Source organism: Melanotaenia boesemani, chromosome 23 (assembly GCF_017639745.1).
Source record: "Melanotaenia boesemani isolate fMelBoe1 chromosome 23, fMelBoe1.pri, whole genome shotgun sequence".
Taxonomy (NCBI): Eukaryota; Metazoa; Chordata; class Actinopteri; order Atheriniformes; family Melanotaeniidae; genus Melanotaenia; species Melanotaenia boesemani.
In genome coordinates, this window is record NC_055704.1 from 16,619,122 (window position 1) to 16,642,158 (window position 23,037).

Below are 23,037 nucleotides of genomic sequence, written 5' to 3' on the forward strand. Positions count from 1 at the left end.
CGTGGACAGAAACAAAATGGCCGCTTATTCCTGTGTGTCTGCGAAAGCACAAGAAATCCTGCGTACTTTTTTTAATATTCTTACTTTATTTGAGTATTTTATTACATGTGAAAGTAAATATTAAATTTACTCAACTTTTTTAAAAAATATTTATTTTAAAACATTACAACTGTAGTTATCACTTATGTTTCAGACGTTGTTTGCTTTCATTTGCACCGAATGAACTTTCTTAGCCAGTTTTTATACCTTAACAGTCGAGGTTTGAGACATCTTATTTTTTCTGTTACTGTCCGTCTATATTACTTTGAATAAGTTTAAAGGCTGAACCTGAATAACTAATCAATATTTGACTTCAAAGGGATTGTAGAAATTACCTAAAAGATTAATACATTTATGTAAAAAACATACTTATTTATATTTTAGAGGCCATCTGATAGTTCCATCTATGTTATGGTTCACGTTTAGGAATAATTATTAGATGGATTTACTGGGCATTAACCCCACTAGAACTGAGCCTCAGTCTAAGCTATTAAATTCATATCATATCAGTCATATCCATGGAGAAGAGGTGAGAGGTCTGGAAGCAAATAGTTTAAAAATAACTTTAAATACTCAAAGCTATAAAGAGACTTGAGACTTATGTCAACTCTAAAAGACAAGAAGTAACTAACAAATGACCCAAGACAGACCTCCCAGGGACATATGAATATTTTAAACCACAGCTATGTATAGTTATATAGTTTTAGGCTCTCCATCTTTTTTTTTTTTTTAAAGGTCCAAAAGCATGCTGTTTAATGTTGCATTCAGTCACCTACGATAACACATTCTTTACTTAAAACAGTACTTGTTCTTTTCTTATTCTTTTCAGATTCCCAGGTCAAGTGAATGCAGCATATACTGTACTTCTTCTACATCAAGACTACCATGTTCTTGATTATAATGCAGCATTTAACAGAAACATCTCACCAACTGCCACTGATGTGAGAAATTCTTCATTTTATGAAAAGGATGTAAAAGTCATAAACCCATCTGACAACAGTGCAAAGATAAAACAGACAAGGATACTGAAGAAACATTGATGAACCTTTAAAATTAAAACAAAAAAAATCTCATTCATGAGTCACCACTTTTCCAGTCTGTGCCTCTGCCTGGCCCCACCAGCAAACATTTTTTAGACCCACCTCTGCTCACCAAAACACCGTTATTAGATTTTACAGTTTGTCATTAAAATGACATGTCATGATGAGACAAAAAGGGAAAAATATATTTGGAGCTGCAGGGTTAGACTAATGATGTCACTGACACAGCTCATTAAATCCAAACTTGTATGTTTACTCATAACCAAGAATTTTAAATTGCAGCCCAATTAAAAATTCTGAATAATCACACAAAGGTGTTTTTTTAAATGTAGATTGTGCCTGAGCCACACTGAGCTTAAGAAGAATATGTGCCAAGCAGAGTTTATAGTTTTATTTTTTGCTTTGCTACAAAAAGTCCCAGCATTTATTTTTGACCTCATAAAAAACACAAAGAAAACACTTAAGTACAAAATGAAGTTTACAAAACTGCCCAATGCTACCCAGAAAAAAAAAAGGCTATTATTAAAAAAAAAAATGAAATACTTTAAAGTCTACAACTACAAAAGTTAGAAAAAAAGGTTACTTTAGAAGAAGGCAAGTATCCACCATAAAGTGTGCCACTTGACCACAATCAATTTGCACCTTGAACATAAAGTAATGCAAATACTTTACAATAAGTTAACGCAGGCACATCCCCGCACTACTACAGGAAAACCAAGTAACAGTCAAATGTATCACATAAAAATACACTTCACTTATTTTCTTTTTTTGGCAACAATTTCTCACATCACACAGAAAAATCAATCAGCAAAGACGTCTGGGCAGCAAATATTTTTGGTTTCTTGAGAACAAAACGTCCTGTGTCTACAACATTAGACGTACATACTGTATACCATGTATTCAAATCATATAAATATATATATATATATATATATATATATATATATATATAAACAAAATATACTAAAACTATTCTTAATACAAATGATTAATGCCAAATAGAAGCTTACACTTGAAACTTCAATAACTTAAATAAAAAAGGAATACTTTCATACATTTCAGAAACATGAAATTTAAGCCCTAATCTCCTTAATACTAAGGATTTTGGATTTTTTTTTTTGTGTGTGTGTGTGTGTGTCCCAAATTCTTCTTGATCACAAAGGAGTGGTAAAACAACATCTTACATTGCTGTCAAGAAGTATAAATACTAAAAAAGAAGAAGAAGAAGAAGAAAAAAAACAACCCTGTACAGTACTCATGTCCAAACTACAAAATAAGTTAGTGTCAGGTAACTATAGAGATTATATACAGTTTAAATACAATATAAAAGATTTGTAAATGGAGTTAACTTGAGTATGTGAATGTCATTTTTTGATTAAAATCAGTTGAGGTCGAGTTAATTTGAAATAATGGATTTGATTTAGAATACTTCTCAATCTAAATTTATTAGTCGCTGTCTTCACACCCGTGACAGGTTTAATAAAGGTTACCAAAACAAAGTAAATCAGTCATTCACACTTTTGCCTTGAAATGAAAAATGGCAGACATGGAGGTTGGAGTTCGGGTAGCAGAGACTAAATAAAAGAGGACTCTTTCGGCACAGTTGCGAGCCTGGAGGTGGGGAAGGAAATACAGACACATTCATTCCTGTTGTAGCAGGTGCCCAGTAAACGTTTTAAGTCTCCTGCAGAAACAACCGGGGGCAGAGGCGGGTTAGGGAAGGGGGGGTAAGGAGCTATTTGGTTCAGGAGAGGTGCAAATCTGTGACGGTTGCGGCTGTCGTCAGTCCACATCACTGAGGTCGCTGACTGCCTCGTCCTGCACTATGCTCAGGTGGTTCATGGCGCGGCTGAAGGCAACTTGAACAGCTTTGCGGATGCTGGATGTGCGTCCTTCCATCATTTTTATCTTGTCAATGGTCTTGTCTATCCCCAGAGGAACCATCTTGGATCTAGGAAGCCACTGCCTGAAGGAGTGAAACATGAGAATCACATCATCGGAATAGCAGCTAGGGTTGAATGTCTTCCTCCGAGTGCCATCGAAACCATCTAGATTTTGAGCTTAACTTTGTTTCTTTTCAATAAGCATTTTATCCTTTAATTTTTAACAAGCACTTTAAAATGACATTGCTCAACTGTTTGAGGAAAAATGAATCTTTCACTGCAATCAAGACGCATTTCAAGAATTATGTTCAGTTACAAGGAAAGTAAAATAGAAAATACCACTGCTGTATGTCATTTTTTATTGGGTGCATAGCCTCCTCTACCCACCCTGTCGGAGGAATCTTAGACCCAGATTGCACACCGAGACTACTGTTTCTTAACAGCACACACTCAAAGACATGCTTTAACTCGTTTATGGATTGATTACCTGGTCCAGAAGGCTGTGACTGTACATCACCTGTGAGTGTGTGTTAAAATTAAGGCCATGTCCACACAGAGATGAACTGAGGTGTATCGGCTTAGGCCTTTAATCATTTGGACATTTCGTTCACATGGAACTGGCATTTTGGGAGCCTTAAAACAGACATTTTTTTTAAACCAGGTCCCAAAGTGAATAAATGAGGGTCATCGAAACCAACTATATAAGAAAATGTGTCACAGCTTTTTGGTAGCTGCATTAACGGGGACTTCGAGGAAAATAAGTTGGGAACTACTGTTTATGCTTTTCCCAAATGATTAAGTAAGAAAATTTTAGAAAATGTCAGTCTGAAAACCAGTAACAGTCTGGAGTATTATTTTACCAAAGCTAATTTTCTGTTACGTCTACCAGCCCACCATAAACACTGGACTTAAACCAGTCCTGTCTATACGATGGTGCGTTAGGTAACTCTTTTGTTTTAAATTTTAGTGCATGTTTTAACAACTACCTGTCCAGGGACAGCAGGTTTGCTGAAGCCTGGCACCAAACATGTTTCCCTTTGAGGTCAATGTATTACTGTGCATGTCCTTGTCAAATAATGAAATTCATTCATTCATTCAAAAGAGAGAAAATTAGCAGATAATCTCATTTTGAGCTACTGAACTGTTTCATAGCTTAATTTTTTACCAACCCAGATTATGTATTAGTTTTTCATTGATATATCTATATATAAATAACCTGTCTGACATCCTTTCACATCATTTTGATGGGAGCGCAGGGGAAAATATCCAGTGTCTCGAGGCGAGAGCCATTTGTTGTCTCTTGACAATTGATGTTACGCAGCCACGAGAGAATAATGATCAGCTGACGGAGGGGTTGACGGGTTTACCCTTGCAGCAGCGTGTCAGCTTAAATCACTCCGGCAGGCAGCGGCACTCACCAGCTGCGCTTGTTGTCGAAGAAGAGGACGAGGTAGAGTTTCTCTTCGGCCTTGTACTGCATCTGTTCTCCGATGCGGAGCACGTCCATGGGGGGCATGGGGATGGATACCCCATTGTGCTGGCAGCCAACACGCGGCATGTGAGGGTCGATTATCTACTCACAGTAGAGAAGGAAAACATGGCAGTTACATGCGAGTGCTTGCACGGCAATCATGCATACATATTTTAAACAGGTCTATATTGTCAATACACACAAACGCATACCTACTACCAGCTTGTGGTTAGAAGATTTATTTCCTCTTTTGTCCTTTCATGTAAAGATAAAACGGCTGGTTTACAGTGAAAGGCTGCCACCTAGAGGATAAAACTGTACACTCTGGCAATCCTGTTCACTTGCCAGTTAAAGGCACACCTGTAACCAGACTATTGCTTCAACCTCTGGAACACGACTGTTCTGATTGAGTTTAAAGTGTCCCCAAACTCAAAAAGTGGCATCAAAACTAGTAAAAAGTTTGTCATGCTGTCTCTGCTGTACACACTCACCAAGGCAGGGTAGGAAGGGTATCCACTACATTTGGCCCAAACTAGCTTTAGGGGTTCCAATGTAACTGTTGCAGCACTAGCAGGCATCCAAATATTGCTGTTGCCAACCTCTATGGGAGCAGGAACAACAAACAAGTAATGTGTGATTATGCACACGGAAACATGTTTCAAAAGCCGTGCTGTAAGTGCAAGATCACACAGCAAATCAGGGTGGGAAATTAGCTTACAAAAATACTGTCAGCATTTAAGCAGCCAAATTTTGGTTTTAGACCAGGATCAGGTTTCCAGATGCTGATTGGGTCCATGCCAGGCAGAGTACAAAGACTCACCAGGACTTGGCTTGTAGCTGCTGCTAATTTCCAACCCTGCTTTTTTATGCAAGTATGAATATCAGATGTTTGCAAGTTCGATGAAATGTATCCTTTTTTATTTTATAGCTGACTGAATGTTAAATATTTACAAATCTACAAAACCTGCAAACATCTGGGAGTGTACAAAGCCGGTTACTTACTATTACTGTTAATAATACTAGTAGCTTTTAGTAATGCTGATAAAAACAGACTTCAAGCAGTTGTACTTTGCAAATGTAATTGTCATCATTTCATAAAATCCAACTGGTGAGTTTTATTATTTTCATGTTACCTGCAGCGATACGTGCAGCTTTTGCAAAGTTCCCCGTTTCGATGCAGGCGATGAGTTCACTTTTATCATCTACAGTGTTTCTCCTCACCAAAGCGGGTTTTCCCTTCCCACATTTTGGAAGACTAAGAATGGTGCTGAAAGCAAAACACACACATCACAACTTCAGTGTCAAACTATCTGGTGCCATGTCCAAAGCATGATGTCTTGCCATGGACAAAGCGCCAGAGAAAGACTAAAGAGGACTAACAGACCAGCTGGAACTGACCCCGTTGAGCCTGGAGACGTAGCTTTATATTTATGTTTTGTTTTGTTTTTTTCATACTTAGCTATATAGGTGACAAAAACCCTATATATCTTAAATGACCTGGTGCTTCCTGGCAGACTGCAACATGAAGAAATGGAGGACTCAGAGGCACAGCGTCTTCTTGGTTCCACAGATCTACTGGTTCTCTCGGTTTTTTGTAGTTCCTTCTCCTCTTCTACCTCCAGAAAACCTCTTGACAGACCTGAGAGAAGCCAGAGCACAAATGTACAGCCAGTAACGAAAATATAAGGAGCTACGTCTAAAAGCTACAATTTGAGCTGGAGCCACTGATGTCAAATAAACTAAGGATGAAATGTAGGTCTAACTTGTGTCAATCTCTATTCTGATTTCTGAACACAGACGAACAAGGATGAAGACGTGACTGTGCTCTGTTTAGTTTGTAAAGCCTTTGAGGCAGCCAAAGAATTAACTGCAGTGTTTGCATTTCAAGCTTCAGACAGAGCAGCATATGGGGGATCTGCAGCTCATTTCAAAGTTAAATTTTTCTGTGTACCCCTCTTACCCGTGTCAAGCCTTTTCACAGGAGACTCTCCCTCCTCTTCATGCTCTCCTCCTCCCTCCTCATCCTCATCTCTGCCGTCACTGTGCTTCCTCTTCTTGCTGTGAAGCAGCGTCTCCAGCCGAGGTATGACCACTGACAGGAAGGATTTGGAGCCCAGCTGAGCGCCGTCTTCATCTTCTTCCTCTTCACCCTCTTTTCTGTCAGCTCCATCTGTCTCCTTGTCTCCGCTCCTGGGGGGCTTCTGTGGGCTGGCGGTCTTCGACTTGCGGAAGAGAACGGCCGTCCGACGGCTGACTGTGCCCATGGGCTCTGCGACGGTGGACGTGGCCACCACGCTCACGTCTCCCTCCAACAAAACGCTCTGGAGGCTGTCGTGGGAGTGGCCATTGAGGCGTGGGGTAGAGGAGAGGAGGTCTGGCATTTCCCTGTCAAACTTGATTCGCTTGCTGGGAGACTTGTCTTCACAGTCTGGGGCAGCGTCGACTGGTTTGAGGGTGGGGGGCTCGGGATCTGTGTCTGAGTGGTTGAGGGGAGGTATGGAGTCTGACGGCTCCAGTTTAGGAGGAAGAGACTTGTCTCCTGTGGAGGTGGAGATAAAAAAATAAAATAACAACCCTAAAAGAAACACTTATTTATAAATAAATCATGTAATCTTTTCAGCATCATCCATTTGCAAAAATTCTGACTGTGCTTGTTAATGTGGAAGATTCATGTTTTGTTAAAGAGAAACAGGACAGGATAGATATGGGAAGTTCTTTCTGCAGCAAAGCCAACATCTAGACGCTCAGCTCAGTAAAAGCAAGACAAGTTAAATTTAGACTGTGATCATTTAAACCTCCAGGGAATCCCAGGCACTCATTATAAATTAGCAAGTTTTTTTTGTTTTCATGAACTGTCATGAAATTACAAAAACCATGTTATGTGTTCTGTCTCATGGCGTCTTCTCTCTTTCCTAAAGACAGAGCCGAACAGGATAATATTCTTCTTTAGAATTATACAAGTCAAGCCACAAACTAACAGTAGATTAGGGAATGTTGGCTAAATAATTAGCCACATCACTACATGCTTCAGTGTGGTCGACACTGTCATCTCCAGAGTTTTTCTCCAGTTCAGATTTTTGAGAAAGTTTTTGTGCATCAACAAGCCATTTGAATAACTCCAGGTTAAATTTAAACAATCTGTTCTAGCATATTGATAAAGATGGATATGCTGTATTATAATCCCATTTATACAGTTTTTTTAAACAGTCTGCAACACTTTTCCTGGCCAGCAATGAAACCTTTCATTATTTGCAAACTGTCTTGTACCACTTTCTCCCTTCCCATGAACTGGTCAAAACAGAAACTTTATCTTTTTTTTTTTTTTAATTGAAAACTGATCAATGATATTTAGCAAATCTGTTTAATGTGCTGTATAAAATTAAGGACAAATGCTATCAATGAAACAACGAACATTAAAAACCCTGAACCCTAACCCTGAAAAAAGATAAATGATCATGATGAACGATTCATGTAAAATCAAACTAAGTGGTTGTTAAAGACGGATGATGAAGATGTTTTAAGAGAGCGTACTTGTATACGTGCATTTTGGGAAAAGTTAATTAGACCTTTTTATAATTGTATTCTCCATTTCTTTGGTATGTGAGAGACATTTTATGGTATTGACTAAAATAACATGCTTTGAACACAATGGAAAAGGGGAACCACTATGTCACTTCTGCTTTGTGAGGCTGTAATAAGGTTAGTAAATAACCTGTAACTGAGGACATGGAGCTCTTACAACCACAGTGACTGTGTGCATTAAAGAAAACTAAAGTATTTCTAAACCTGGACCACCTGAACTCTGATATAATAGTATGGCGCAAGGAGCAACCGTAAGTAATAACAGTGCTTGTTTTCTCCGCAGTACATTCATACTTTTGTATATATTTGTGCAAAGTCCATAAGAAAAACTGATTAATAAAATTACTTCCACTATGTCTGTTATGTCTCAATATTTATTGCTACAATTCTGAATTTTTAGCCTTAGTTTGTTTTCTTTATCTAAAGTTCTGCTTTATTAGTGGTGACTACAAAGAAAATTCAATGCAGCTTTCTTTATGCTGGCTACCTCGCCACAACCTTAAACATGAATTGGAGAAAATACATACCATGACAATGCTCAAACATAAGTTATCATGGATTAAAAATTTCTACCAGACACTAAAATATTGTTGTTTTTTTTTTGTTTTTTTTTTGGAAAGATTATTATGACAGATTTCTTTTTACAGACTATTTAAATAAAAATACATAAATCAATTAAATAAATAAATAGATAATATAAAGCTACAGTATGCCGATTAAGTGCTTCAGGGCAGGATTTTTGTCCAGCCAAAGTTGCCATGGTGATCTAGCAAGGTTACGAGAGACAACTCTGTGACAATAAAAAAAATTTTGTTTTTGGAACAAACACTCATCCATCTCACCCATAATGTTGTCAAACAGAATAACAATTGAGCCTGTTGGTGTCAAAAACAGGAGCTTTCCCTTTTCCTTTTGGACTATGCTGCAGTTGCTTCCAATGTCACTCAAAACAAACCTGTTTCCAACGATTTTCCCAAAGGAGCAAAACAAGGTCCAGGTGTAAAAGTGCTGCTAACTTCAATCCAAAGATGTACTTCTTAACAGGTGTGTACATACCCTCATCATCTGGGAAGTGGCCATTGGGTTTCAGCCTCTCCTCTGCTGTTTTACCTCGCTCTGTAAGGCAGGGAGCTGATGAAGCTGAAGTTGACGGGGGAGAAGAAAGATGGTGGTGAGAGGGCAGAACTTTCTTAAGGCTTATTTCATTCCGCACATCGTTTATGGTCTTTTTGAGCAGTTTGAGGCGTTTGCTGCGGGAGGGACTGGACTTCATGCCACATGTCAGATCGAACTTCTCCAGGAGCTGCTGCAGCTGCTTGTCCAGAGATAGATGCTCCCGATTGGTTGGAACAAGCAGACGGTCGACTAAAGAAAGAAATAAAACAGTTAATGAATCAGTAAAGGCCAAATAAATAAACACATTTGATTTATCAGGCATGTATTTTTGCTTCATTTCTTACCGTCTCCCCAAGAAAATGACGGCACTGCTTTGGTTTCAGGAGCTTCTGCCAAATGCATGCCGCTCTCTGTGTCAAAGCCGATCTTCTCCACATCTCGCCGGGCCTTTCTGAGCAAGACTCCGCCTTGGTCTCTGAGTCGAATGGCAGCCCGGTAAAAATAAGTGTCCTTCGAGTTGTATTTCATGCAGTTGTCAATAATGAGGTTGAAGTCGGCCTCAAACTGGTCAATGTTGCTATAGGCCTGTGCATCGATACGCTGCCGCATGGTGGAGAAGTCCATTGGGTGTTTAATGTGGTCGAGGTAATCTGGCACCTACAGGAGGCATCAGATATAATAATATCACTTCCCAAATACTTAAACCAACCCCAGGAAAAATGACACAAACACCACTTTATATAGCACATTGCTGTCAGACTGTATATCATATCATTCCAAGCTTGAAACTTAAGTCTCATACAGCTGAAGACTACTGAATAAAACTAAATAAACATAAAGGATGCGCCCAACGTGGGGCTCGAACCCACGACCCTGAGATTAAGAGTCTCATGCTCTACCGACTGAGCTAGCCGGGCTTAGTGAGGGGTAACATCTTTACCACTTTCTCTTTCACCATCTGCCGGTAGACCCTGCTCTCATATGACAAATTCCACTTAAAAGGAACTGTTACATAACTCTTTCTACACAGGGTGGGTGCCAGTGATTTATAACCTGAGTGGCTGCACTCTTATTAGATTTAAGTGCAATGAAGATGTGATAGTTCTCCATTATAAAATGGTAGTTTTTCATTTTTTTTTAGAATGTCAGGGATATTAGAGATGAAGAAGGGTGATATCACAGATTTAGTGCTGATAATGGACATTTAATGGTGTCCACAGACACCTTTGCACAATTTTCCTTAGTATAACACAAAAATATATTAGAATAAAAATAAACTGTTTGGGGAAACACATTGTAATTTAAGACAATTTGCAATTTCTATCCTTGAGGCAGAAAAAAATAAATGGGTGAAACAGGTTGCTGTATTGTTTTTCAATTCTGCAATAACACAACAGCAAAAGGGATTTATTAACATAAAAATGACCTTGTCAGCAGTTATTTTCTTGTCTTGGTAAATATCTGAAAACAGCTGACCTCATGTTACAATGGCATATGTGCAATTTTTTTCATGTCTCAACACATTTTCTACACTTAACTTGCAAACAAGTAGTTTTCAGCTATAAAGAAATAAGTCTAAATTTTAAATACATCAACATAGCAACAGGAACAAGATTTTGCATCATAATCTCGAAAAGAAAAGAAAAGAAAAGAAAAGTGTTCATGGGCAAAGACAAAAAAAAAAGTGTTCATGTGTCTGCTGCAGATCACCTCATTGACATCCACAGGCTGGGTGAAGATCCTGGCCTGGTCTTTTGCCTGGATCTGGTCCAGGAGAGCTATGAGCAAAATACTAAACGGTGTCAACTGCATCTCCATAAGGGTCTCCTGTAGTTTAATCTACAACAAAGCCAAGAGGAAAACAAATGTTTTCAATCTGGTAGCAGAATTCCTCTTGCTGCTGCTGAAATAACAACAAATCATGACTCTGTCCACTCATGCACAGAGTCTCCCTCTCCTACCTCTTCCCTCTTTAGCTTCTCTCTCTTGCGAATAAGCTCCAGCAGCAGTCGGGCTCTCTCCAGGTCATGTCGGAGGCGGTGCCACTCCTTCAGCTGTTCTTTTAAGGCTCTGCTTTCCTCCTCATTCTGCCTCTGGGGGAGAAATTTAAATACAAGAAATGAATGGAGTGGAAAAATATCAAAATCCCAAGCAGAAACTTGTTTCTGAGGAGATTCATTTTTTTCCTGTACATTACGCAACTCAGATATTTAGCAGTAAATCTAAGTTTAAACTTGCAGCTTTGTCAGAAAGCACAAGTATTAGCACAAGCGAGAAACATACTTAATAAAAGAATTTGTGTTTGGCTTAAACTTGTGAGAATGAATGACAGTTCAGAAATCTATCATACATTTACTGCTTTGCTTAAAGTTAATATTAAGGTATAGAAAGTGGTTGACTGACAGATGAACACACCGGCTGGGAGTTCTTCTGTGCTTGCAGGCTTGTCTGAAGGCGTCTGATCAAGGGCAGCCCATTCCTGAATTGCCTTTTCAGCATCCAGTAATTTAGTACCAGCTCCACAAAGGCTTTCTTCTTCTGTATTGACACCTGGTTTAGGATGCTTTGTAACCTACAAAAGACAGGAGAAGACGTTTTTAAAAGAGAAGAGCAACTGCTAGATAAAGGAAAACATTAATATCCCTAAATTCTAATTCAATCAATGCATTCAGCACAGTACAATCATGCGAAAAGTACAAATTTAAGTTTCACTGAATACCTCATCCCAATGTATAATACAACTAGTAAGTGTACCTGTGAGCAGGAAAAGAAGGAACAGTAACAGGAGGTGCAGCTTCATCACTTTCATCTTCAGGCTCCTGCTTTTTGCCCTTACTCTTCTTTTTCTGCTTTCCTTTAGGCAGCCCTTTATCCACTCTCCTACAAAGTCCATTTCTGGGTTTGGCATCATCATAGATACACAGAGGCCTCCTAACACACCCATTAGGTGTGTGAGCGCCACAGTAAGCTGTCTTTTTAACAGAGAAGGTGGGCTCCCCTGTTTCTGTTACATCTTTGATTGGCTCCATCTTCATGAAGAGGCCAGCCTTCTGAGCACAGCTGACATGGAAGGCAGTGTAGCAGTTAGCTTTATGGCACTGGATACACGCCCCAACCCCTTTCTCCTTGCAGATGTAGCATGTGAGCTTCCAGCGGGCTGGAGGTATGTGGCAGACTCCGTCGATAGGCTCAATAAAGGTGGTGTTGGAGAAGCCAACCTCGGGGACCCAGAGAGCGCACACTACGTGGCCCCAGCGGTCATCGTCTGTCTTTTTCACAGCTCCTCCCTTGTTGGGACAAAGGATGCAGTCTGCTGGCTGGGTTGATGACTGGAGGCAGTGTCTGCAATGCCACTGGCGCTCTGGAATATAGGGCACACCGTAACATTCTTGATGCACAGCCACATTACACATATCACAAAACAGGATTGCGTTGCTGTTGTGACACTCCCCTTCCATGCAGATGCAGCAAACAGATTCTTCATCAGTGGGGACGTGCCTCTCACTCGCTTGATCCAGACTCTCTAGGTGCGATTCCTTCTCAAAGCGATCAATGAGAAACTCGAAGACGTTATGTGACACGGGACTGACTCCTTCACCTCGACGTTTTTCATTCACCAAATCCAGCCAGGCATAATCTTCCTCATCCATGTCATACTCTGTTTCTTCATCAAGCTCCTCCTCTGTCTTCTCTGTGTATTTATAATAGGCTGCTGAGCGCTTGGGAACTGCTGGAAGGTTGTATTCCACAGTTCGGAATTTTGGCTCTGGAATCTTTGGGCCAGCATGTCCACTGGCATGAAGCCCACCGCCCTCTCCATGGCCAGTGATGCCCAGAGCAGCATTTCTCTTCTCCTGGTTGTTTTTTAGTCTCACCGACCTCAGGAGGACCTGCTGCTGTGGTTTGTCAGCGTTCTCTTTATTGCTGGCGTTCTCCATCATCACCTGAACCATGGGGTCATCATCTGAGATCACGTCCAGCCTGTCATATATGCTGAGCCGATGGATGTGACCGTCAAGCTCAAACTCCACCATGCGCTGCGCCTGAGCATAGGTCAAGATCTGCTTGTTGGGGGAAGGCTTGATAGGTGAAGGCGACCTCTGCGGCACCACTGTCCTGTGCTGCCGAACTTTCTTCTTCATCTTGATGCTCCGTGTTGCTGTGGAGGCAGACAGCAAGAAGAAAAATTATTAAGTTAGACCAAGGGCAGAGGATGCTGCTGCATTCTGCAATCTAAGCCTATTTGAAGTTGTGAAAAAAATTAAAGTGTAATAGAGTAATAGCACTCTGGGCATAATGCATGTTTATTTTTAAAAAGCAAAGCCGCATACATAAATTAATCTGACTGAGTTTATGTCTAAAAGAAGGGATAAAAGCTCCTACACAGCACAAGAATATATATGTATAGTGTAACCTGCCAGTGAGATAGCAAATACCATATTTCTAAATTTTACCGTCAATTATAACTGGTTGCTAAGTTACTATTTTCCAAATGATGAGTCCTGCACATTTAAAGCAATGTCCTCTGATCCAAAACACAAAAATACAAAATAGTTTCCATGCATTATACAGCACTTTAACGACTTTGACGTCCTGGTTGATTGAAGTAGCAAAAGGAAGATACAATCCAATACCTAGAAACACTAACTAGTTAGTAAAGTGTAACGCACTGGTCTGTCCGTTTTGTCAGTGACCTGAAGCATTTAAATGCGGTGGGAGGCGGTCACGCTGGGCATTCAGAGTATGACTGCGCAGGAGTTAACACTTGTCCATTTGGTGGAGAGAAGCTTCTATATCACATTCAAAGTGACCATGGTGCTAACAATAACATTTGCTAACCAGCTAGCTAGCAAGAGAGGCTAACCACCCCATATTCGGAGCAAATGGCGTTAATCAAAACATGAGCTCTTTTTAAACAATGTTAGTTGTTTCGTACCCAATATGCGGCCAACAGTAAACATCTATTCTGCAATGCATGACTTCTCGTAGACACAACACAAAACATAGAAAGGCCAAAAAAGTCACAGCACATACCTCGGCTGCACGAACAGTTTGGCTAGTGGAAGGACACTGTAGCTAGCCAGAAATCTTACAAAGCGATACGGCCTACTAAAGGGTTATGATTCCGTGCACAGTGTTATCCAACGAGCGGTACTTGGGTCTTATCACTTGTTACAAAATGGACATAGACTTGTTTGGTGCCTGTTAAGTTTCGATGTTAATTCCACAGAGAGGCCAATTGTTTGCTTTGTGGGCCATTCACAAAGGCTAGTTAGTCGCTAGCCACAGTCGAGCAGAGGCAAATCGCAGAAACAGCAGCAGGCAGGAGTACGGATGGATCATCCCCCAACACAACAATGCGTTTAACCAGCAGACAACTCCCACCCGTACGCACTACTCTGCGTGTGACGCTGGAGGTCATGTTAGTGAGTCGTAGATTTCACACAAAAGACCCCATCTGTCACACAATCAATGCATTTCCTATTGTCGGTTCTAGCTAGCTAGACGCAGATAGACAAAGCTCCAAACAAAGCGTAGGTTAGAACTGTTGCCCAGTGTGGGATACGCTGAGACAGGATTTGACTTCGTGGACTCTACCGAGATTTTATTTATTTATTTATTTTGCGTGTGTGACAGGAACGTGACTTTAGTGAAAAAACCAACTTCTGTTACCCATTACATTTTGTGATATTCTACCTCTTTGTAATACTTTTTTTTGCACTTTTTATTTTATTTTATTTATTTTTTATTATTTTATTTATTTATTTAGCTGGCAAGAAAGAAAGAAAGAAAGAAAGAAAGAAAGAAAGAAAGAAAGAAAGAAAGAAAAATAATAATAATATGTTCTACCAACAGAACTACAGATCTTGTAATTCTGTTTGTAAAAATTATTATTGTTGTTATAATAATAATAATAATATATGGGAATGGCTCCAACTAACCCGCGACCCATAATGGACCAATATTATTTATGGTCACAAATTTTAACACCCGCATTCTGTAACATGCTTTTTTTTTTTTTTTTTTTTTTTTTTTTCATTTTTATGATACCATTCCATGAACGCAACGCAATATTGTCAATATCATGTTGTCAATGTAGGTATTACAATATAAATAAACTATTCATTTTAATTAGTTAAACATTGTACTCTGATAATGTTATTTAAATCAATCTTGCATAACCGATGTCAATACTTGAAAATTATCAAGTATGCTGTTATGTAACTTAATAGCTAAATTCATTACTTGGCTCGCCATTAGACCCTGAGTCCGGTGACGTCATAAAACATGTTCCTTCCGTCCGACGCTGTGTGGAGCTGCTTCTTCGGCCGAACGCGAACTGCTAGCAAACCAGGAGACAAAAGCAACAAAGTGAACCCCCCTCCGGATCAATCAAATGTGTCATATTTAACCGTTTAGGAGCCAAAACCTTGTGATCCCTTCGGCTTATTTAACAGTAAGTATGTCGAGCTCATATAAATATCTGAAAAGGGCTTAATGTGGGCAGGGCGTCGTGGCGAGCGTTTCTCAGATTCGGATCCCGTGTGGTTCGTGTGTTGCCACGGTTGGGTTCTGCCTCGCCAGGTTAGCTTGTATGTCCTGTGTGTGGCCTAGCTGGCAGCTAACCAGCTAGCAATCGTGGTGTGGTCCGAAATTTACCTAAGACATTTCTTATACCACTGTAATATATTCGGAGCTGTTTTAGAGGTATCGTCGCTGGTGGTATTTTTGCTACAAATCCACGTGACTGAAGCCTTGTACCTGCGTGTTGATTTTTGTGTGTTTATTAGCTTTTAGGGCTAACCCAGTTAGCAACTAGGATAGCCACCGACATGTTTACTGATCATGTAGCTTCAGTGTCAGCGGTATTTTAATAAAATATGGAGTGCGTGGTGGGGTATGGGACGCACATGTTTCAGTACCGTGACAGCTTTCTTTCGCCGTGGTTAATGGAAAAGCCGGCATGTAGATACAGAAATTAAAACGGGTGCGTTAACAGAAGATGAAGGCTAGTCAGGGGTGGCTTTTTTTCAGCTGTCCTCTCGCATCTTCCTGAATTGCACGTAAGCCAAACCCGGAAAACTGTGTCAGTGCTCACATGAGAAACTTCCATTTTAATTTAGCAAATAAGGTCACTTATTACTAATCTGTTATCCAGTTGTTTATACAGGCCACGTTTACGACTGATAAAAATGAATGAGTTATAATGACTAACTACTCTTTATTGTTTTCGTGTATTGATTGCCGTGTTGCCGGACTACTTCAACTAGTTTCATTGGCGTCACACTTGCGTACTTCAAATGTGTCCTCATGGATCCTCAACCCTGATGCGTGTCGCATGTACACAAGTGACACATATGATGTTAATGTTAAGATATTATTCTAACAGACCCCCTCTTGAAAGCCCAAACCCATTGTAACACAATATTTGTTGACATAAAAATGAAGATAACCTACAAAGACTAAACAGCCTGTTTATAAGGCACTGTTCTTTTTTAAATTGCATTTTTTCTGACTTAAAATTAGTTTATTTACAGTCAGGGCACTCAGAAATGTAATAAGCAAAATTTCCAGTTAGTTTTAATGTAATTTTAAGTAAGGCTAATGTAATGATTGTTTAATTAAGTGCTGTTTTGGTTATTAAAACGGTGGGCCATAAACTCCAGAGACAGTCACATGTTGGATTTTACAGCATGAATTGTTACCTTGATCAGTTAAGATACATAACACATATATACTTTAAAACTACTGATCCAAAGTACAATAAAGTAGCACGTTTTATACACTAGACAAATGTGTATGTATTCTTATGCATGTGTCGAAGATCAGGCCAGTGATTTGATTTAAAAATGTAAGAGAGGAATTCTCAGGAAGAGCAGTCGGTGGAGATTTCAAACCAGTCAAGTGTTTTCCTAACTGTGGTTTTCTCTATTCTTTCTGCCAGTAAATGTGTTACTGTTTGTTGTGGTTGTTTGGTGTGCTTATGCCTGTATTTTTTTCTTTCCCTGTCCCATTTTTATGCTTTGAAGTTGCTTGTTCTTGTTTTTTTCCCCTTAGTTTTATACCTTAAAAGCCTAACCACACTCAAGGTGTGCAAATTAGCTACAACAAAAATCCAACACACAACATGCTAGCTGCATTTTCAAACATTATCTGTATATATATAATTTTTCTCATTTAGTTGTTTTAATTTATTTTAATACTCTGTAGATTAGCACTGCTGCAGCCTATTTTTTGATGATAGTATATTGATTTGATTTCAGTGATTACATCCCAACACAAACTTTTCTTACTTTAATAAAGAGATTTATATGTTTTGAAATTCATTAATGCAGAGTATCACAGATTTAGTTTGGTGTCTGTATGTTATGGACTATACAGAGCCAAATGGGTGTAAATATTTGGTTTGCTAGATGATTTAAATTGTATTATGTTGACCCATTAGATATCACTTTTTTTTATTTATTTATTTATTTTTCCACACCTGACTGAATGAATGAATGAATCCAACCAGTAGCTTTCTAAAGTTTGGCATTTTGTTCTTTCGTTTTTTTACCGAACTTACATGGAAAAGTTTTTAATCCAGAATTGCTCAATATTGCCTCTTGCAAATATTTGTGTAGAAAGAGTGACTGTTCCAGTTAGCAGGAAAAGGTTGCAGATGATGGTGCATTAGTTGTTACAATCCAGACAGCTGACCAGATTGAAGAGAAGGTCTTTGAAAACAGCTTGGTTCTGACAGACTACCATTTTCCAACTGATTAGTACATAAAAGCTGTGATGCAATCCCTCAACACAAATCCTAAAAGCATTCATGGAAGTGAATATTTTGGCATACTGGAAGGGAAACAAACACTATCTTGAAGTTGTGCTCGTCACCTTAAACTCAAATTTATGTATTTCAGCAAAAAAAGATTTAAATAAAACAATTTTTCTGCACCTATAAAATGATTTAAATATTTCTTCATAATAGAGCAAGCTGGTTTTAGATAATAAAAATGAAAGTAAAATCTACCAGGTTTGACGTTTTCTCACTGGACATGTCACCTGTTTGTGGGCTCTTATCTGTTGGAACTGAATTGTTATTATTTCTCCATGTCTGTAGGTTGTGTGCAGAGAAGTGGAAATACTTCAAGCTATAAATGGGGAGGGGCAAGCAGGCACTCTGTGTCCCAAACTGCAACGCGCATATCACAACACCTGCTTGAGAGCTGCTGTATCGATGACTACGCCTGAAAAAAAGTGATAACATCTAACACACAGACCTGACTATTTCATAAAAAACCCTTGAGCTGCTGCCATGGATGGGGAGGAAGAGCTTTCTCACTTGTGCGAGGATGTGGTTTGTGAACCTGATGGCTCCATAGAAAGCAAAAAAAGAGAGGCAAAAGGGACCTGCCTGACAATTGAGGGGCAGGATGGCTATGTCTTCAAATCCTACAGCATTAACCCTCATGATATTGTAGATGCAAAGTCACCTGCTTGCTCCTCAACACTGGATAATAACTGCCTCCCTCCTTTCCCTTCTTTCCCATCTTTTGATTTATCTTCTCAGGATGAATGTCAGTTGGAGTTAGATGCAGCATGTAACACTGATCCACCTTCTCCTAATACAGAAATTGAAGGAAATGCAGAGACTGAGAATTATGAAAATAGCAATGAATCAAGTGAACATGTTCAAGAGGAAATTGAGGATGCAAATGGGATGGAAGATGAAACACAAGATGATGAAAGGCTAGCATTTGGTAGCTCAATCGGTCCTTTTGTAACTAGAGATGGTGATGATTATAGTAATTTATTTAGCGGATACACAAGCACCCTTTATGATGTTGCCATGGACGCTGTCACTCAGAGTCTTTTGTCATCTATGAGAAGTCACACCAACCCAAGGAAAAAATCTCCTGCATGGAATCACTTCTGCATATCGCCACGAGACAATACCAAAGCAATCTGTTTATACTGCATGAAAGAGTTCAGTCGGGGGAAGAACGAAAAAGACCTCAGTACAAGTTGTTTAATGAGGCATGTACGAAGGGCTCACCCCACTGTGCTTTTACATGATGGAGGGGACATATCTTCAAGTAGTCTGCCTAGTTCTTTTGCCTCATCTTTGATAGTTCCCTCCCCAAGCTCACCAAAAAATGGAGACTTAATAAATAGCATTCTTTCTTCTGCCTCAAAGAACACTTCGCCGTCCACCTCCTCAGCTGAAAATTCAGACCCGTCATCCAAAGAAGTGTTATCCAAAGCCGAGCCAAAACTCGAACCGTACGTCATTGCAGACACCGCTTGCAACACCCCCTCATCCTCACATTTCAGCGAAAACCACATCGAAGATGTGTCAGACAGTGCATCCGAGCGCCCTCCAGGAACCCCCAAAAGCTCTAGTTCCCGTCGCAGGTCAGCTGTATGGAAGCATTTCTACCTGTCGCCTATTGATAATTCCAAAGCTGTATGTATCCACTGCATGAATGAATTCAGTAGGGGTAAAAATGGGAAAGATCTAGGGACGAGCTGTCTTATTCGTCACATGTGGAGGGCCCACAAAGAAGTTGTAATTGAAGAAAATGGACAGGGCAATCAAATTCCTCCACCCTATACAAACCCACCCTCGCTGCTGTCCCGCACACAACTACAAGATGCTTTAGAAATGAAAAAAGAGTCGCCCCTTATGCCATCCTCCCCAGAAACCATATCAGATGAATTACCCCAAAGCATTGAGGAAAACATGGATATTAAGGAGGAATGTGAGGAAATGATGCATTTCTCAGGGCAGGAGTCCTCTCTCAATGTCTCCCTCAAAGATCAAGGGGAGGATACACCCCTGACTTCCTCACCGTGCGACTTTGCCGAAGGCCCCAGCCTCAATCAGGATCATTCGGTTTTCCAGCAAAACAAGAAGATCATGAAACGGGTGAAATCTGAAGTGTGGCACCATTTCATAGTGTCACCAGTTGATCAGTTAAAAGCACTGTGCCGTTACTGTCCATGTGTCATTAGTCGGGGGAAGCGGGGCGACTTTGGTACAAGCTGCCTGATGAGGCATCTTATGAGACGCCACCCGGACGTTCTCAAAAACCAAAAAAGCACAGAAGAAAAGGAATCATCCCCTCATCCCTACGCCAACGTCGCCCCAGTGAATACAGTTTCAGCCAAAGAAACTGAGAGCCCTGTCACTGAGAAAAAAACACAAACCCCGCCTGTTTTTAGCAAAAAGACGTCAAAACTGTGGAACCATTTCTCCATTTCGCCTACTGACCCTACAAAGGTGGTTTGTTTGCACTGTAACCGCACAATTAGCAGAGGCAAAAAGACTACGAACCTCGGCACAAGCTGCCTCTTCAGGCACATGCAGAGGTTTCACGGACATGTTCTTGAAAGTAACAATACTGTCTCAGGTGATGTGCCGTCTGCTGAAATTCACATTAAACAAGAAGCTGTGGACACTTCTGTTTATGAAACGGAGCAAAACTGTGAAAGGTTTGATGAAGACCACCCGGTTGCCAAAAAAATAACCAAACTTATTGCAGAAATGCTCGCACTGGATCTTCAGCCATCAGCTTTGGTGGAGAATGCTGGACTGAACAGACTGCTTGAGTTCCTCCAGCCTCAGTACTCTCTACCACCATCTTCTTATTTTACCAGCACTGCCATACCAGATATGTATGAAAGGGTTAAGGATGTTGTGCTGACCCATTTAAAAGAGGCTGAAGGTGGTGTTGTCCACTTCACAACAAGTATTTGGGTTAGTAGCCAGACGAGGGAATACCTGACCCTTACTGCCCACTGGGCAACATACGAATCACGTGTCAGACCACTAGGTCAAGACTTTCACTGTTCTGCTCTCCTAAGTGTCTCACAAATAGACTGTGATCAAGATATGCATGACATCCCAAAACAGCTTGAGTATCTGTGGGATTCTTGGATCACCTCATCAGGGCTAAAAAGGGGGTTCACTGTAACAGACAACAACACCATCAAACATACCTTGGAGGAGCATGGCCATGTCACCATGCAGTGTTTTGGACACACTATAGACCTCATAGTTAGTGAAGCCATAAAAAGCCAGAGAATGGTTCAGAACCTTCTGAGCATTGCACGCAAGATCTGCGAACGTGTGCACCGCTCGGCACAGGCGAAAGAGAAGCTGGCCGAGCTCCAGAGGACTCACCAGCTGCCAGAGAACCAGCTGATCCAGGATGTTCCGTCCAAATGGAGAACCTCCTTTTTCATGCTGGAGCGGCTGGTGGAGCAAAAGCAAGCCATCGACGAGATGTCGATCGAGTGCAATTTCAGGGAAATTATCAGCTGCGACCAGTGGGAGGTGATGTTGTCGGTCTGCAATGCACTGAAACCTTTTGAAGTCGCCTGCAGGGAGATGAGCAACCACACTGCCACTCTGGGACAAGTGATACCACTCATTCACATCCTCACCAGGAAAATAGACATGCTGTTTGACGAGACTGTGGGCATAGATAATATGCTTAAATCTCTTAAGGAAGCCATGGTGAGCAAAATGTCTGCAACTCTCCATGACCCTCGATACACCTGGGCAACCATGCTGGACCCAAGATACAAAACATCACTGTTCACAGAGGAAGAAGCTGAGCGATGTAAACAGGATCTGATCCAAGAGCTGGACTCTTCTACCTCAGATGCAGATAAGCCTCTGCTGTCAAACGGCTGCAGCGAGGCTCCTGATTCATCCAGTACCTCCCCTTCAAACAAGGACAACCTCTGGTCCTTGATGACTGAGGTCAGGCAAAATGCAAAACTTGAGGAGAAGACAAAGTCTTCAGAGATGGCAGTGCTCGAGTACCTTGAGGAAGACATACTGGATCAAAGCTGTGACCCCCTTGACTATTGGAATCTGAAAAAGTTCCTGTGGCCGGATCTTGCCAAAGTAGCTGCCCGTTATGTGGGCTGCCCTCCCAGCATTGTCCCAGCAGAAACACTGTTCAGCACGGCGAGCGTCAACTGTGCTCTAAATCAGCCCAGGCCTATGTTGGACAACATTGAGGGCCTGCTCTTCCTTAAAGTCAACCTCCCTTTGATTTATTTTCAGTACTGATCATCACTGAGCATTAACTTGAAACCCCCCCTCTAACAAGGACCAAGTTGCATAGCTGTGAAATGGGAGGTGCTTTGGTGAGCATAATGTAAAAAAATCAATTTATACACTGATTCTCAATGCAAAGGCCAGATTGAGGTTTTATTGTTATGTATACTACTGTTAAAACACTTTGGAGCTGTTGTGATGAAAAGTCTCAGTAAGAAGTGTATCAGGGAGGGAGGGAGGGTTTTTCTAGCTGTAGGGGTTGGTGATTATATGTCTGCTTATAAACCGATGTCCTTTTGTTTTCTGTCTACTCTCTCCTTGTGCCTTATCCAAAAACTACTTCAGGTCAAAATGCTGTAAATATTGGAATCATTCAGATCTTGTCAGGATGCTTTTTTGTTTCTTTTATTGTTGTTTGTTGGTGTTGTTGATGAATGGATTATAGAAGCGGAGTTTTTCCTGAATGAAAACATGGCCCAAAAATAGATGCTGTGACTGAAAGATGTTTTAAGTTAATGTTATTTAATTTTCATTGTGTGTTTGTGGTACAAGGTACTGTCAGTTAGAACTAGATTTTTTTTTTTTTTTAACTTGACAAAATGTTTTTAAGACCTTGTATAGTATTGCTGTATTTTCAGAATGATGGGGTGTTTGGATTATACATTTTGTCTCTTAAGCACAATTTTAAGTTTATGTCCAGGGGATTAAAATTATGGGTTTATTATTGATTAAAATTATGTACTGTACATTTTTATATTAAATGACTTCTCAAACTAATTTGATATGTTTTAGAATTGAAACTGGAAACATGCTAATTTTGTGGTCATTTGTAAATAAAGGTTTTCC

At 40.3% G+C, this 23,037-nt stretch overlaps 2 protein-coding genes and 1 non-coding gene across 4 annotated transcripts; 1 reads left to right on the forward strand and 2 right to left on the reverse strand.

Moving 5' to 3' along the window:
* Positions 1-1,455: 1,455 nt before the first annotated feature.
* On the reverse strand, positions 1,456-14,683 carry brd1a (bromodomain containing 1a). 2 transcript variants are annotated; one of them, XM_041977158.1, is made up of 13 exons: positions 14,166-14,683; positions 11,886-13,290; positions 11,535-11,703; positions 11,093-11,224; positions 10,842-10,970; positions 9,476-9,788; positions 9,072-9,380; positions 6,394-6,972; positions 5,931-6,072; positions 5,567-5,700; positions 4,925-5,034; positions 4,381-4,535; positions 1,456-3,045 (listed from the first exon to the last, which is right to left on the reverse strand). In XM_041977158.1, the coding sequence occupies exons 2-13, from the start codon at positions 13,271-13,273 to the stop codon at positions 2,862-2,864; spliced, it is 3,744 nt and encodes a 1,247-aa protein (XP_041833092.1). In that variant the 5' UTR covers positions 13,274-13,290; positions 14,166-14,683; the 3' UTR covers positions 1,456-2,861. The 2 variants fall into 2 exon arrangements, with proteins under 2 accessions (XP_041833092.1, XP_041833093.1); XM_041977159.1 differs by having other exon boundaries at positions 11,547-11,703; positions 14,166-14,682.
* Positions 9,976-10,048, reverse strand: trnak-cuu. Its single transcript has one exon. It is a non-coding gene; the product is annotated as a tRNA-Lys (tRNA).
* A 740-nt stretch (positions 14,684-15,423) lies between the features above and the next one.
* zbed4 (zinc finger, BED-type containing 4) lies at positions 15,424-22,631 on the forward strand. The gene is made up of 2 exons (XM_041977312.1): positions 15,424-15,588; positions 18,238-22,631. Exon 2 carries the CDS (start codon positions 18,433-18,435, stop codon positions 22,201-22,203), a length of 3,771 nt encoding a protein of 1,256 aa, XP_041833246.1. The 5' UTR covers positions 15,424-15,588; positions 18,238-18,432; the 3' UTR covers positions 22,204-22,631.
* The last annotated feature ends 406 nt before the right edge of the window (positions 22,632-23,037 follow it).